The 15,386-nt window shown below is 40.2% G+C and overlaps 1 protein-coding gene across 8 annotated transcripts in view; it reads right to left on the reverse strand.

The window, feature by feature from the left end:
• Positions 1–14,926, reverse strand: part of AKAP13 (A-kinase anchoring protein 13) — a 235,136-nt gene extending 220,210 nt beyond the window's left edge. For 7 of the 8 annotated variants that reach the window (XM_016151658.2, XM_016151655.2, XM_036231987.1 and 4 more), the window contains exon 1: positions 14,273–14,444. In XM_016151658.2, coding sequence (XP_016007144.2) covers positions 14,273–14,429 — 157 coding nt within the window. In that variant the 5' untranslated portion in view covers positions 14,430–14,444. Of the gene's footprint in view, positions 1–14,272; positions 14,445–14,699 lie in introns of those variants that run through there. The other variant, XM_016151661.2, reaches the window with a different exon arrangement.
• Between the last annotated feature and the right edge of the window lie 460 nt (positions 14,927–15,386).

Genomic DNA, 15,386 nt, shown 5'->3' on the forward strand with positions numbered 1-15,386 from the left:
GAGAGGTAGAAAGTGCTTTAATTTCTCATTGTTTAGTTGAGAAAGAGTTCATGTGCACTTGACATCAGGGCGCAGCTGAGTAGTTAAACATCACTATTATCTATTATACTACATAGTTATTTCATAATTAGGCCAATATTTCCCTAACCCTGAGAGAAATAAAGCAAAAACAAAGACAATGAATGGGTCTTCATAAACACCAAATCTTAGCATCAAAAGGGATTTTCAAGACTTCCTGTCTAGATGTTTCCAAACTGATTTTTGGCCACGAGACTTTCTTCAAAGAAAGTATTACAGGAAACCCACAGAAGTAAAACAGAAACAAATGGAGCTACCCCATGGGGGACAACCTGGTTTCTTCATCATGCCCTCTCCAATTCCATTTGACCTCAATATTCTAAGAAACCCCAGGGCTTGAGAATGCTTTTTGGGGGGTGGGGGGGGGGGGCTAAACAAACAAAAATAAATGTGTTTCATTTTTAATGGCAGAAACCAGGGACGGGCGGGGGGGGGGGGGGTAGTGCGTGAAGGGTCTAATGACTTGCCCAAGGGTGTTAGCAGCAAACTAAGTCTAGACCCCAAATCTACTGAATCCTAGCCCAGTGTCTGTCCCTAACAAGCAAGTTTTTTCTCAGCTCCAGAATGCTTTCAATCAGAAGTTACCCTTAATGTCTTCATCACATTCAACGAGCTTCACCTCTCCAATTTGTAATCTGGCACCTTTACTCTTATTACTGACGTTACTCATCCTCTTTACTCATTACTCATTCTTACAGGTGTCTCACAACAACTGTAGTGAAACACTTAACTCCTAATACTGATTTACCAAGGCTATTATGGTTATTCCCAGATCTATAAGACAGGAAAGAGAAAGTCAAGAGACTCAAAGGGGGAATCCTCTGAAATGTTAGATGCTAAGATCCTATTTCCTGCCTGTCCTGCTAAATGTCATTACTCCCTTTTCTGTATCTCCAAAAGGGAAGGTATCAAGAGAATACGGGGATAAAAAAGACTAGCTTCTTTGGCAAACAGATTCTGGCTCAAGTTCCCAGGAGGAAGAAAGAGTGAGAAAGCGGACAGTACGCTTCTGAGATTCAAGGGCAAACGGTGTGTGTGTAACAGAAAACAAATGAAAGAGCTCACCTGACCCCCGAAACAGAGCGTGCCTGACTTCCAAGATAGAGGTGCTGTGGGAATTCAGGCTGGCAGAGAGGATGTCCTCAAAACTCCATGGGGGAGGATTCAAGAGCGCTCCTACCAAGCAAAATAACTCCCAGACACTTCGACGGAATCTAAACAGTTCAAGAAATCAGGTATGCTACATAAAAAACTGGACCACAGAAGCCCTCCCAGAACTACATAACCATGTACACGATCCAGGGCGACATTATTATAGAGCCATCATAAATCAATTCTACTTCTGGTGATATGATTTATCTACTAAATTAACCAGCTCTTTCTCTGCAACCAGGAACAGGCTAAGAATCTGCAAGATAATACTCCTAACTATACCGGACAGAACAGAGTCATGATGGTGTATTCACAGCGCCAGGAGATCAGCTTATGCACCTGTCTGACTTATAACTTGCCATGTAACTGACGCTTCCCACCTACGGCACAGAAAATACTGACAGAAATTATCTGATTGAAAATCAATGCTATCATAGCTAAGATCAATTACCTCATTGTGGTCCCATAGAAGAATGTCTACCTGTATTAATGAGTCAAGACCAGAGACCAATGTTTAATTTGCTTATTTCTTGGTTCTTTAAACCATAATGTCAACACATGACTGTGATTTGGGGAACATGTGGATTATGTATGTTCATAACTAAATTAGATGATATAACAATTTTAAAAGCTTCTAATGTGCACTTGGATGTGTAAGAGAACGGCCAATGATCATCTCTCACAGAGCGCTTTGTGTAGAAGGAGACCTTATCACCCCTATAAATCTTATCTCCAACACTTCTCTATTGTGGGAGCTAATGTGGACAATTAGGGAGCAGCGAAAAGAACAAGACATCAGCGACTCTCTTTATTTGAAAGTGTCCCTCATGTGCCTTTCAACATTGACAACCAATCTTAGATCAACTCTCACTGCTTACGAGTAGTGACTATGTTTCACGAGTTTCTTCCTTCTTTTTCAGAGTTTTTTTACTTGTAATTGGCTGCCAGTAATCCAGTTATTCTACTAGTGATTCTAGTATGACATTTAAAATCTTGGATTTTTAAAAACTTTCTTTCTAAAGCTTGTGGAAAAATGGTAAACAGGCACTCATACTCCACCAGTGTGAGTGTAAAAGATATAAGCTTTCTGTGGTCAGTTTGACAGTATCTATTAACAGCTGTTGCAATGTACAGCCTCTGCCCTAGCAATTCTATTTCTGTGAGAAAGAAGTAAACAAAGATACAAAAATTATGTACACAATTATCATCACAGCAATGTTTTTAACACCAGAAAGGATGGGAAGGAGTGAAGGAGGAAGGGAAGGGAAAGAAAAACAAGGCAACTTAAATATTCAAAATACAGGGTAATAGTGAACTGAAAATAATCTAAGTCTACACAATACTATCTAGCCATTAAAGTAATTATGTTATTTGGCAGCATATATAAAGGTATCATCATGAAATATCTTTTATAATCTTATACTCAAGAACATATAGAATATGGTCATATATATGCATTCATATACATACATACTCATTCTCTCAAACGCACACACGCCCTCTACAAATTTTCAAGTTTGTTAAGAAAAACACTAAATTATACCAAATTTTTTTAGGTAGTGTCATTTATTCATATATGCACTTTTTTTTTTTTTTGGTTAGGTGTACTTCATGAATTTCTAGAGACTGCACATCACTGTTAATAAAAACATGACAAAAACTATCACAAATCATAAAAACGACTTGATGACTTCTGGAATAAGAGATTATTCTAGAATGTTAACCATAAAAATAAATCTACTGGCAAACTCAAAGTTACATAAAGTTCTGCCAAAACCATAGCTCATGATGGATGTCCTTTTCACATAATTACTTATTGCAACTCTTGCTAGAAATGTTCTTGATACACTTAGAAAAGAGCTTGGGCCCTGGAGTCAGACCCATGTTCAAGTCCCAAATCTGCCACATACTGTGTAAGTAAGAGTTAGCTAGCTCTCTACGTCTCAGTCTCCTCATCCATAAAATATGGACAACAGACTCAGCCTCTTGGCATTTTGTGGGGATTAAAATGAAATATGAGTAACTAGAGCACACAGTACTAAGCTTGGCACATGCAAAGCAATAATTTGATGGCTATTATTACTGTCACTTTATTAATCAAGAAAGAAAATCAAAAGTGTTTTAAGGGCAGTGACCATGTCTTATTTGTGTTCGTCCCTGGATCCCTGGCACCTGTGTGCCTGATGTACAGCAGACCTTCAGTGCATGTCTGCTGAATGAAATGCACCTAAAATTAACTGACCTCCTTGCACCTCAATTCCTTTTTCTGACAAAATCATAGAACACCTTGTAGACGTGAAAAGTGATAAACATAAGACACTTAGTTTAACAGAGGTTCCCAATAAATGACAGCTACTCTATCAGTGAACTTGTCCCTATAGACCTCAACAGGCATCAAGGCTGAACGAACAGAACAGATATAATACTTCCTTTGAATTTCCTTTAGTACTTGGGTACTGAGATATCGCACAGTTGAACTATTACTTTTATTTGGACTCAGGAAAGAAAATTCTCCATTTATGGGCACACATGCTATTGAGCTAACTATTAAAGTAAGTAATCTTTAGACTGCCACAAGCACTTTTGGCTAGGCAGCCAAAACAGTTAACTTTACCACAGAGGGAGAAAAAATTGTGGTATTTCAGAGAACCCATGAGCTCAGGACACAGTATATACAAATAGAGACCAAGAAAAACAGTGGATCAATTGTTCTTGGGGCTTCAAATGAAAGTTTTTAAGATGAAGATGTGAATTAGGAAGCAACACTTTTAATATGCATTGCTAAATGAATTATTAAGGAAGTATAAAATTTATGAAGCTATTCAATTATCTAAAAGTATTTTCTTCACAAAAATCAAAATAAATGGGAACACATTTTAAGAAGAAAAACAGATTCTCAGGGTGGGGGAAAAATCATTGAATTCTATAGGAGGATGTGAAAAATCTATTGACATGAAACCAACAATAATTTTGTATAAATCGTAACATTCTCATACTGGTATTTAAAAGAAACAGTCATCGGAAAAAAAAAAAAAAAAAACCAACAACAACAAAGGGAGAAGAACTCAAAAAACTGCACAGATCAGTAATTTGTGCAGCACTATTTAATTTTCCATGTCTAATTGACAGAAACCTCAGATTTCATACAAAAGTGCTTAATAAAAGGTTTATGGTCCTACTTCTGTAATGAATCTGCTGAAAGGAAAAAAGGCTACTCAGCGCTTGTTAGCTTTGAGCTAAACTTGTCTGCTCTGTATCCTGGAAACATACTATGCCATGATTTACAGAGACATTTCATGGTTTACAATATTATAGAATGAAGTAAAAATGCCATATAAAATCACTATTAAGAAAATAGTTTGGTAGTAACTTTCAAGACAATTACAATAAACATTAAAGTGAAGCAGCGGTAAACTGCTTAAAGTAAGTAACTCAACGAAACTTACTTTAACAAATGACATTCAGAGAATGGCAAAGTCTTGCTAATTCTCTAGATTCAGAGTAATGGGTATACAGGGATCTATTCTGATTAAGTTTTAAATTTATTATACATTTTTAAATTAAGCAGACAAGCCACACCTACACTCTCACATCAACCACCCACAAGTCAGTGATAAAGCTGTTACACAGGTTAACTGTACAGTGACAGAGACCTACATGACCAACCACAAAAACCAGCGAGAGTTGTACAGAGTTTACCACTAGACTTGATCAACACTGGCCAACACTCCATTTAACAAGGGCTTCTCTTCCCAAAAAGGAATGATTTAACTCACTGGAATCAAACTACAACTGCTGCTAGGAGAAAAACACTAAAATCTGTTCTCAACAGGGTAGATTTTATAAGAGTCTAATAATATGCATACGTTATTATTATACTTTTGTCACAAATTTATTCTTCCATTCATCAATCCAAGTATTTCCTGGACCCACTATGTGCCATGCACAACGCCAAGTACTGGGAATACAGTCACAAAGAAAGCAAATAAAATCTGCTCTCCAGGAACTTATAATTTAGAAGGAAATACAGACATATGGTCTACCTTATCCCCACCTAGTCAGTGAGCAACTAGACAAATGAATCCTACTGAATTAACTGGGAGGGAGAAAATGACCAGTAGGGAAAAATACAGAAAAAGATATGACTAAAAACAGTGCAACCCCAAACGCCTAACCTAAACAGTTGCTGGCATAGTATCTTAGAAAAATGCATTTATTTCTGCAGCTTATGATACTGCTATAACCAACTGTTTCTGACAGAAAACTTCTATCTTGTCTAATTTATATACATAATTTATACATAAAAAGGAGACCAAAAAAGTCTCTTTTTTCAAAAAAGTAAACAAGTGTTACTTATAGACATCCCTTAAAAGGGTAGCTTTAAACATTTAACTGTCAAATAGTCAAAGTTCATATATGGTATCGTTCGACATCAGCTGTACAACATTCCTTCCAAGTTACCATAAATCTTGGTAGAAAAGGATGAAAAGCTCAAACCTGGGTGTATTTAATGTTACAAAAAGGTTCAAAAGCCAACTCGTCTCACTTTTAAGTTTTCAGATTTTCAAGAAATAAAGGAAAGGAAAAGGGGAAAAAAGAGACTTGATAAGGGCCATTCTATCTGGACCCATTAAAAGAACAGATTCCCATTCATGATAAAAATCTAATTAAATATACATGCCAAGCTCTCAGAATTCTTCTCCTTTCTGCCATAACTTACTAAGGTTTCTCTGGCAAGGTCACCTACACAAAAGATTCATGAACAGTTCCCTCTGAATGTCTGAGCTATAGGCAATGATGAACGGCCCTGCATGTCCTGTCTTAGGAAGTCACCCAGAGTCATTATTTATTAAATGGTTCTATTTATTGCTCTATATTAGAAAAAGAAAAGATATTTAAAGTGTAGTAATGTGGTTGACAACAATAGTTAAATCAATTATTCCAACCAAAGCGGGAAGAAGTCACTGTAACTATGAAGAATCCTCACTGATGTCAAAATATCCTGTCCCATTTCATGTCCAAGATCGTAAGTTTTAAATCCTCTTCCAGCCACCCCTCTTGGACTCAATGAAAGGTGAGTCATTAACACATTTCACAGAGCTCAAGGGCAAAAGAAAAGCAGTAACCTGCTCAAGGTCACACAGCTAGTTATGTGACAGAAACAGCTGAGGCGGGACTAGTGCATCCTTCCAAATCTTTTTCCAACTATACACTCTTGCCAAGTAAAAGCCATTTTATTGGAGGTGTAGGGGAGAGGAGATGGAATCAAGTGACAAGTGGTGGCGGGCAAGCTAGAAAATTATTCAGTTACAGTTATTATGTTAAGCCAGGAGTAAAAAGGAATTTTTTCCCAGAAATCAGCATGTGTATCGACTCTGTTCCTTTGCCAGAGTCTCTGTGCCAATCACTTCATGACTCTCAAAGCCCCTACAGGAATTAATAAAGAACAATTCACATTTAAGGCACTACGGAAAACAAAGTTTCGTTACAGTTCGCTAAATCACCAAGATCTTTCCTTCCCCAACTATCCTGAACCCAGTGTCTTTCTTTCAGTCCACACATTTCCATTCCTCTGTATTAACCAGATGATGTGCACCCTCCAAAAACAAAAACAAAAACTAAAACAAACAAACAAACAAAACCATGTGATGTGAGCTAGACTGGGCGCAAAGCTGGGAGACTGAAGAAAGATGTTTAATACTGCATGATGCATACCTGTATTTTTCGCACTGAAGACTTACCCCTTCCTTATCTTCTGAACACTTCAATACTGCAAAAATGAACCTAAAAAACTGGTTTTTCAACCTCCAAAATAGGTTAAACATGAACTAATTACCTGTTTGCAAAACACTATGAAGATGTGAAAGTGTATAAATGTTAATTATTAACGTTATCCTGCATGTGGAGTAAAATAGAGACCCACTGGCAAGCTCCTGCTACTTTCAAGGCACAGACATAGAAGCCCAGTATATTTTTAAGAATTTTAGGAAAACTTTAAGGGCAGACCACAATGATTTTCTATTTACCAGAACAAGCTGGAATTTTAAGCTGGCTGTTCGGGATATAATTATGTCAGCGTTAAAAAAAAAAAGGGACTTAAGGCACATATGATAAAACCAGAGTATGTTAATAGGTCACCAAGTCCTGAATGAAAATTATAGTTCATTGACCTAAGAGAGGCAAACTAAAATCTCTGAACCTCAGTTTCCTCCTCAAAAAAAAAGCCCTATTTTACAGGGTTATTGTAAGGAATTAAGAGAATGTAAATGAACACACAACATGCAGGCAGGCACTCGGTGAAGGTTCTTTCTTCCCATTAGTGACTTCACTTTTTAGAAAACACCTTTTAGGAGAGAGCTTGCCTCTTAAGATTCTTCTAGAATGCAAAAATCTTTTAAATGCACATTATCCTATGCCCTAAGCATACACGCAGCACCATTTAAGCTGGAGGGCCCAAGCAAAAGCTTTGGTCATTCCTGTCCACTGACCCATATATATTCTTAATCCTCAAACAGAGAAGCACCTCAGCCGGGCCCCAAGGGCTCACGTGACCAATAGAACAATTAGAACTCAACATTTGTTGCCACATTTTTTTTTCCCCTAAATAACTCCCAAACTGTAAGGTCGCATTCAGAGTTTCTTTGTATTGAATCCAGGCACTCTGTGGCAAAAAACTTCCAGTTTATAAAAGGTAACAGGAATTATTTCCATGCAATGCCTCAACGGGCCTTCCTTGACCCACTCCAGAAACACATCCACTTTAGAGGGAGCAGAAATCAACTGGCAAAACCAGGCAGGCAGACTGATTTACAGATACCATTTCAAATTATACCAAATGTGCTTATACAAGGGATTTATGAATTACAGAAAATGTCAAATATGCAAAAAGCTGCTATCATATCTACCACCTTCAGCACAGTAATCATCTGGGAAAAAGAATACTTCTAAAAATCTAGTAAATAATGATAGTATAATACAGATTTAGAAAAATAATTCATGCTCAATTCAATTTATCTGAAGTGACCTGCCCACCACAATGCAAATGCTACATGGTGACCCCTTTGAACGAAATGGTGCCACATCTAGCCAGATAAGGAGAACACGTGTTAACGATTTTCCCAGGAGCCGTTATGGACTCATATCCAAACCATACTCTTACCCAATTCCCCCAAGCAAGGGCTCAAATTTTCAAGACAACAGACCATAGTCAAAGATTCATCTATAGGAAGAAGTCGTGTTAGCAACCAGAAACAAATGAAACTCATCAGCCCAGAAGCTTACCAACTAAGCAAAATCTCCAAAAATAACAATATTTAGAATATTTAGAAAATACACCCTACCTACCGTCTCACTTTTCCAGATTACCTTGTGTGTCATGTGTATGCGAAGTACATGCATGGGATACCCCTGCATGTACCCCTGAAAACGTACAACAGATCTAATATTTCTATTTTAGTCTCAGAGGAGAAATGTTTTTGGCATGTGTAGAATCCTAACCAACTCTGACATAATATGCAAGGTGTCGTTTCAGGTCACTACCACCTTCCTTCACTCGGATCTGCCCCTTACTTACGCCTAGTTGCTGTTTACCACTGTTATTGGATGTTGTTTACCACTGCTATTATTACCAGCTACCATGCCATGGGCACCTCCTTGTGCCGGGAGCTTTACATATTCCTAATTCCTACAAGAACCCCCACTGCCCTCCCCTTCTCTACCTACGATTCTCTAATTCTTATATCCAATCCAGACTTCGTCCTTGAACTCCAGATTTGCATCCCCAAATACTTACTAATATCCTCACTTAAAAGTCTCACAGATCAAACTCAGCATGTTCCAAAGAGAAGTCACAATTCCTTCCTTCCATTAAATTCATTCCACATCTTCCTCACCTAGGGATCATCCTTAATTCCATTCTTTCCTTCAAAACCTTTTGCCAGTTCATAAGCGATCCTATCAGTTGTTTTCAAAGCGTTTTGATTCTGACTACTTCTCACCACTTTCACCGCTACCACTCTAACCCAACCCACCATCTTCTCTAAACGGCGCTACTGCACAACTTTAACTCGTCTCTCTTCTACTCCTGCTCCCTACATACGCAGTGAAGCCTTTAAAACCTGCATCTGCTCTTGTCATTCCTCGCTCAAATCCTTCGGTTGCTTCCCATCGTACCTCAAAGTCTGTTGGATCCGGCCTCTAACCGACATGCACCGCATCGTCCCCTACGGTTCTCCTTTACTGCCCCATCCCGGCCACCCTGGCCTCCCTCCTTCCTCACACTCCCACCTGAAGCTCTTTGCACCCGATGTCCCTTCTGCTCAGAACATCCAGGGATCGTGCCCCCTTCACTTCCTTCAGGTCTCTGCTCAAATCTATCTCCTCAGAAAGCCCTTGATGTGGGGCCTCCCTAACTTCTACGAATACTCTTTATATTATTCCTAGCATTATGGCCATTGGACATCATCGAAATTGTTTTGTTCACTTGTTTATTAAAAGTTTATAAAAACAGGCAGTAGACCAGATTTGGCCTGTGGGCCACTGTGTGACAACCCCTAATATAGTCAAAACTGTACTGAAAGAAAGCAGGGTAGTGTTTGCCTATGGTGAGACAGGCAACGGGGTAAGGGCTGAAGGGAGAAACTGCCTGTAGGGTGGCACAAGGGAATTTTCTGGAGTGATGGAAATGCTCTGTATCTTGACTGTGCTATTAAATTACACGCATGGATACATATGACAAAATCCATCACACCCTATATATGTATAATGGGTATAAACTCTATATACATATAACGGGTATATAAATAATATCCAGATAAACTTGATTTATTTTCAAAATGTACTCTTTCAAGCTGATAGTGTCAATGTTATGAAAAGCATGGCCTTTTGAGTTAGAATAATCTCAGTTCAAAATTTAGCACGATAGTTTAATAGCTGTGTGACCACTGTGAAATCACTTTTGGGGCTATTCCCTCACCTTGAAACTGACTAATGCCTGCCTCATACATTTGTTTGAAATAATTAAATAAGAAATGCAGGTAAGACACATAGTATAGCACCTGGCATAGAAGAGGCACATTCCCCTGATTAGAGCAAACCGATTAGAAAAATAATTTTTTAAAAAAAGAAGTTGATAAATATAGGACTACCTTCTTTTGTACTCTCCAAATATTCTCTGCTCACTGTTTACTATGGTTTCACCTGACTTCAGGCGTTGGCATCCGATGTCGGCTCCCGTCATTTCACAGTAATACGGGTCTAACGACAAGCGCTGAGAACTAAGATTTCTTTAGAGTTTAGAAAAACATTTCAAAATAAATATGTTGTAAAGGAGATATGAGAAGAGCTAAAAGAAAAAGTATCTACTTTTCCAAGAAGAATGGCAACAGAAATTGTATATTTTTATTACCTTTTATAAAGAAAAACCAATAAAGTTAGACGTTTTCCCCTTTTAGACTAAGATTTAAATTTTATCCAGAAGAGTAGTCAACCAATAAAATGACAGCATGACAGTATTTGTATAGTGCTTTACCTCATGTGTTTCTCACTATAGTACTACAGAGTTTACAGGATAAAATTAAAATTAAATGTTCTTATTTTATAAGAATACTAAGCCCGAGTAGAGATCACCATCAGAGAATCATCCTGGGTTCTGTGAAATTTTCTACATAACTTTTAGGTGTTCTTTCTTAACTTGACATATTTAGTTGTCTAAAAGGTAACTTAATTACAGTGTGACATTCTTTCTCAATTCCTAACTATTCAGAAATGACTAGCAATTTAGGGTGGTAGATGCTACAGCCAAATATGAGCTTATAATAAGTGAAAATTCAAAAAGACTGATTTCTAATAGAAAGAGCCTGCACAGTGAAATAAATCATAAATCCCTCACATCTTTTCCTTCACCTCCCTCCCAATACACACGCCACCCAAACACATTGCTATCCACCTTTCCAATCACTAACTTATGCTATCCCAGTCAACGCACAGGTGGACTTCCTTCCACTGACAGCTTTCTCGCCCCTCCCCACATACAGTGGTAAGACAGCCTACCAGCGAGTGACTCAGGAGAACTACTTCCAAATGGACGCCTGTCCCCATCACTAATAACTAAGTCTACTCAAGTGAACTTAAATGTTAACTTTCAAAGAGGGGATTACCAAAAGTTTTAAGTTTGTTGATCTAGCTTTGTCAAGGATTTTTTTTTTTCCTGAATCTGAGTCTGATGAAATGTAATTTTACTATGGTTAAAAGGTTAAAATCCTTACTCTATAAGAAATCCAAAGGAAACCTTTATTTAAAAAAAAAAAAACTTAATTATAATATCTAAAATAAGATACAAAATCCTTATAAGAAAGCCAATAGAAAGATGAGATTCAATATACAGAAATGTCCACTACGGGTGAATATTTCTAGAATGTATCTATTCCATTTGGTATTGTAAATGAGCTGTTAATAACTGACTTAAATCACTGCTTCCTTCTGTAACTGGTGGCACCTTCAAAAACTGTTATCTGAAGGGGAAGTGTTTGCTCTCATCTCTGAATTGTACTATTATTATATTAACTCCCAGTTCTATCTTAAGCCAGTTTGAGAAATGCAGTCATAATCCACATCTATTATTTTTCAAGACTAAGCCAAAATAAAAAAAAAAAAGCTGGAATTGACTGAATATCTCAGATATCCTACTACAAATGTTGAAAAGAATCCATCTCCTACCATCTCCTAAACACTATAAATGCAGAGATCTACTCAACCAAGCCACTATGCAAGTCCCCGTCAAAGACTAGCAAGTGACAGAGAAGATAAAAGCTATTTCTATTAATATTCAGTTCAACTAGCACCTTTAACAAACTGCATTTGATTAAGACCCAATTTTCAGGATTCCTTATTTATGAAATAGCTAAACCATCAGACTTTTAAAAATGCTCTGTCAAAATTATTATCATTACAGCTCCCAGGTAATAGACACCTACTAAATGGTAGGCACACAGCTTCATTTAACCTAAGAACACTGCAAAAAAAAAAAAAAACGTTACTACACCTTCCACGGTAGGAAATCCAAGCCCTCAAGAAGTTAAGTGATCTGTTCAAGGCTGCACTAGTCAATGGAAGAGCCAAGATTTGAGCTCAAATTTACCTAGCTGCAAAGAACGTCTGCTCTAAACTGCTACCTTCCCTTTCACAAAAGAGAAATAGGCAGAGTGTGAATGGATTTGTCCAAGAGTTTTAAATTTTAAGCATTTCACCAATAAAGGGAGAACATTTCTACATCAAAACCACTTTTTGAAATCCACAATGCACTTTTTGAGAATTAACAAGTTAAAAAGGTTAGAAATTCTTTTAAAGTAAATTTCATCACAGAGCTGCAAGTGAACTGTCATTTTAACCAAGTCCCCAGATTTAGTGGTTCTATGTATACTATCACTAGCTAACAGAAAGCAATTCAAACATTTACTGAACACCTACATTGTGTGTTAAGTCCGCTGAAGAGGGTACAAAGCTAAATAAGAAAAAAGGCTCATCACAAGCCTCAAGGAGTCAGACTAGAGTCCATTTATACTGGATATAGTTAGCATTAGTCAGGCAAATGAAAGTGTGAGAAATCCTAAAAGAAAAGAATGTATAACATGCTATTATGGCTCAGAGAAGGCAAGCGACTGGCCTACTTGTCACATGATGTTGAAATAGTATTTGTTTACATTGTGTCCCTCCCTGACAACTCCTTCCAACCTGCCAGCCTACCACACAATCCCCTAAAGCAGGCAGACACCAGGAAGGAAAGCCTTAAGAGCAAGAATTGTGACTCCTCAAAGTGACCCTGTCACTGCAGTTTAAAAGTTCAAGGCTTATTATTTGTTAATATATGCATCATACTTGACATAAGCATTACTTTTCAAAATGCATATATTCATGAACTGAAAAAAAGTACAACGGTTCTGACATAAAGATGTTTTTCTTTAGCTTCATCAGGTGAAGAAAAGTTGGTTCCTCAAAGCAAAATGAGGCCAACCGACCCAGAAAAACGCAGGAACACTTCGGTATATACTCACTTGGCATGAGAAATCAATCAAAGCCAACTGACACACTATTTCTCGAATTTCTCTTTCTAACTCAGCAAATGGCCAAGAGATATAACAACTGATATGAACACATCCTGGTCATTTTGTTGCACTAAAAATCTGACCGACATTTAAGCCAGTTCCAGCTGGAGGATTTAAACAGAATTATTCCCACAAGATAAGCTGATTGAACCAAATTCAGTAGAATCACGGACTCAAAACCTGACAAGACTTATAGTTAATGGCGTCTGCAAACCCCCAAGAGACCACGAAGGACTACCAGAACTGTAAGTGATTTAACTCAGCTGATCCTAACTCCTTTACAAACCTGCAAAAAACGATCTTTCAAAAACTGCTGCATTTGTCCTGATCTGGGCAATCAAACGTTTTAGAAAAAAAGAATAAATGCTTCTTCTAAAAATAAAAGGGAGGGGGAAATAAGAAAAAATGGGCACACTGCTTTTGCCTTTAGTTCTATAGGCCTGAAGCAATAAACTCTCAAAATAACTTCACTGAGGAACACAATTCACCTTTCATTGTGAATCCTAAGTTCACAGTGAGATCTACAGACTTAAATGTAATGGAATCATTGTGCTGTAAGAACTAGTTCCAAGAAACAAAAACAAACAAAAAATCTTGTCTATCCTTTCCTTTACAAAAAACATTTTGAAGCCTTTTCCCACATTGTTTTAACACTCTTCACATACTGGTTGACTTTGCAAAAAGAAAAAAAGGCGTCAATAAGCCATATTAAAAAAAAAAATCATTCTTTTTTTTCTTTGGTCTCAAAGTACGGCTTGCACTTTGTACCGTCCCGGAGCGGGTCCCCTCGGGCTGCACGTCTCCGACCCGCGTAGGTCCCCGGCCGCGCCCCCGGGAGCAGGCGCGGTTTCGCATGTTTATCGTCCGCGTCCGCCCGGGAGAGCTGCTCCCTCGCGTCCCCAGCACTTGTTCGCGGACTCGGTCGAACGAGAGAGACCCACCGAGCAGCCGAGGTTCCGGGACCCCGAAGGAGCCGTCCAGGGAAGCCGAACATTGCAGGTCCCGGCCTCGCGGGGGCGCGGGAGTGCCTGAGGGGGCACCCGCGGCGTTGTGGGGCGGCCGCGCCCCCCACGCCGGGAGCTGGAGCGCCCCAGACATTGGGCTGCGGGCCCGGACCGCGCGCCGCGGCCCCGGAGCAGACAATGCAGAGGAAGGGGGGACGCAGAGGAAGGAGGTGCCCGCAGAGCCGGGGGCGCTCCGAGGCCGCCCATTCACGCCCGCCAGCCCGCGCGCCCCCTCCCTGCCCCCGCGGCCCCGGCCCCGGCCCCCGCTCCAAGCAGCCGCAGGGGAGAGGCCCGCGCTCTTCGCCTGACCCCTCCTCAAGACCCGAAACTTCCCCCAACTCCACCAACTAAGTTGCGCTCTCACCGTGCGGCGCCCGGGGCTCCCCCCGCGGGCAGAGTCAGAGCAACTCCGCACCTTCGCCGCGGAGAAGGACAATAGGCGGCCGTCCCCTCGCCGGCGGCGGCGACGGCTTCAGGCTGCGGCGGCCGAGACGAGAAGCAGGCACCGCGGTCTCGGCGGAGCCCAGGAGCTTCTCGGCGGCTGCTCCCGCTCCGCGACGGCCCTACACACACAGCCCCAGCGGTCTCCCTGCGCAAGCGCCACCAGCCGCTCGAGGATGGGCGGGCCACCCGGGAGGGCAGTAACTCCTACGAGCCTAACCATGAGCAAGCGCGGAGGCAACGGTTGCGAGCTGGGATTGCACGGCAGAGCTGCCCGTCAAGCTCCGTGAGACCAATAGGAAGGCACCCGGGCGGCCGGCTCAGGTTGCTAAGGCAGGCGAGGTTGCACGCCGGTGCTGCGCCGCGGCGAAGTGCTGGAAGCCGGGCGGCAGAGGTTGCTCGGAGAAACGCCCACTCACCCTCTCATCTGCGCCCTAACTCCGAAACCGCCCTTCTGTCTACGTGCCGGGTGCTTACCTGAACTGTAGCACTTACCACACATACTGAAATGCTTTGTTTTTCTATTTCCCTCCACTTAAAATCAGAAAGTGGGTTCTAGTCTTATGTGTGTCCAGTGCCTAGGAGAAACATTGCTAGGTATTCGCCAAGT

Source organism: Rousettus aegyptiacus, unplaced genomic scaffold, assembly GCF_014176215.1.
Source record: "Rousettus aegyptiacus isolate mRouAeg1 unplaced genomic scaffold, mRouAeg1.p scaffold_m13_p_14, whole genome shotgun sequence".
NCBI classification, from domain to species: Eukaryota; Metazoa; Chordata; class Mammalia; order Chiroptera; family Pteropodidae; genus Rousettus; species Rousettus aegyptiacus.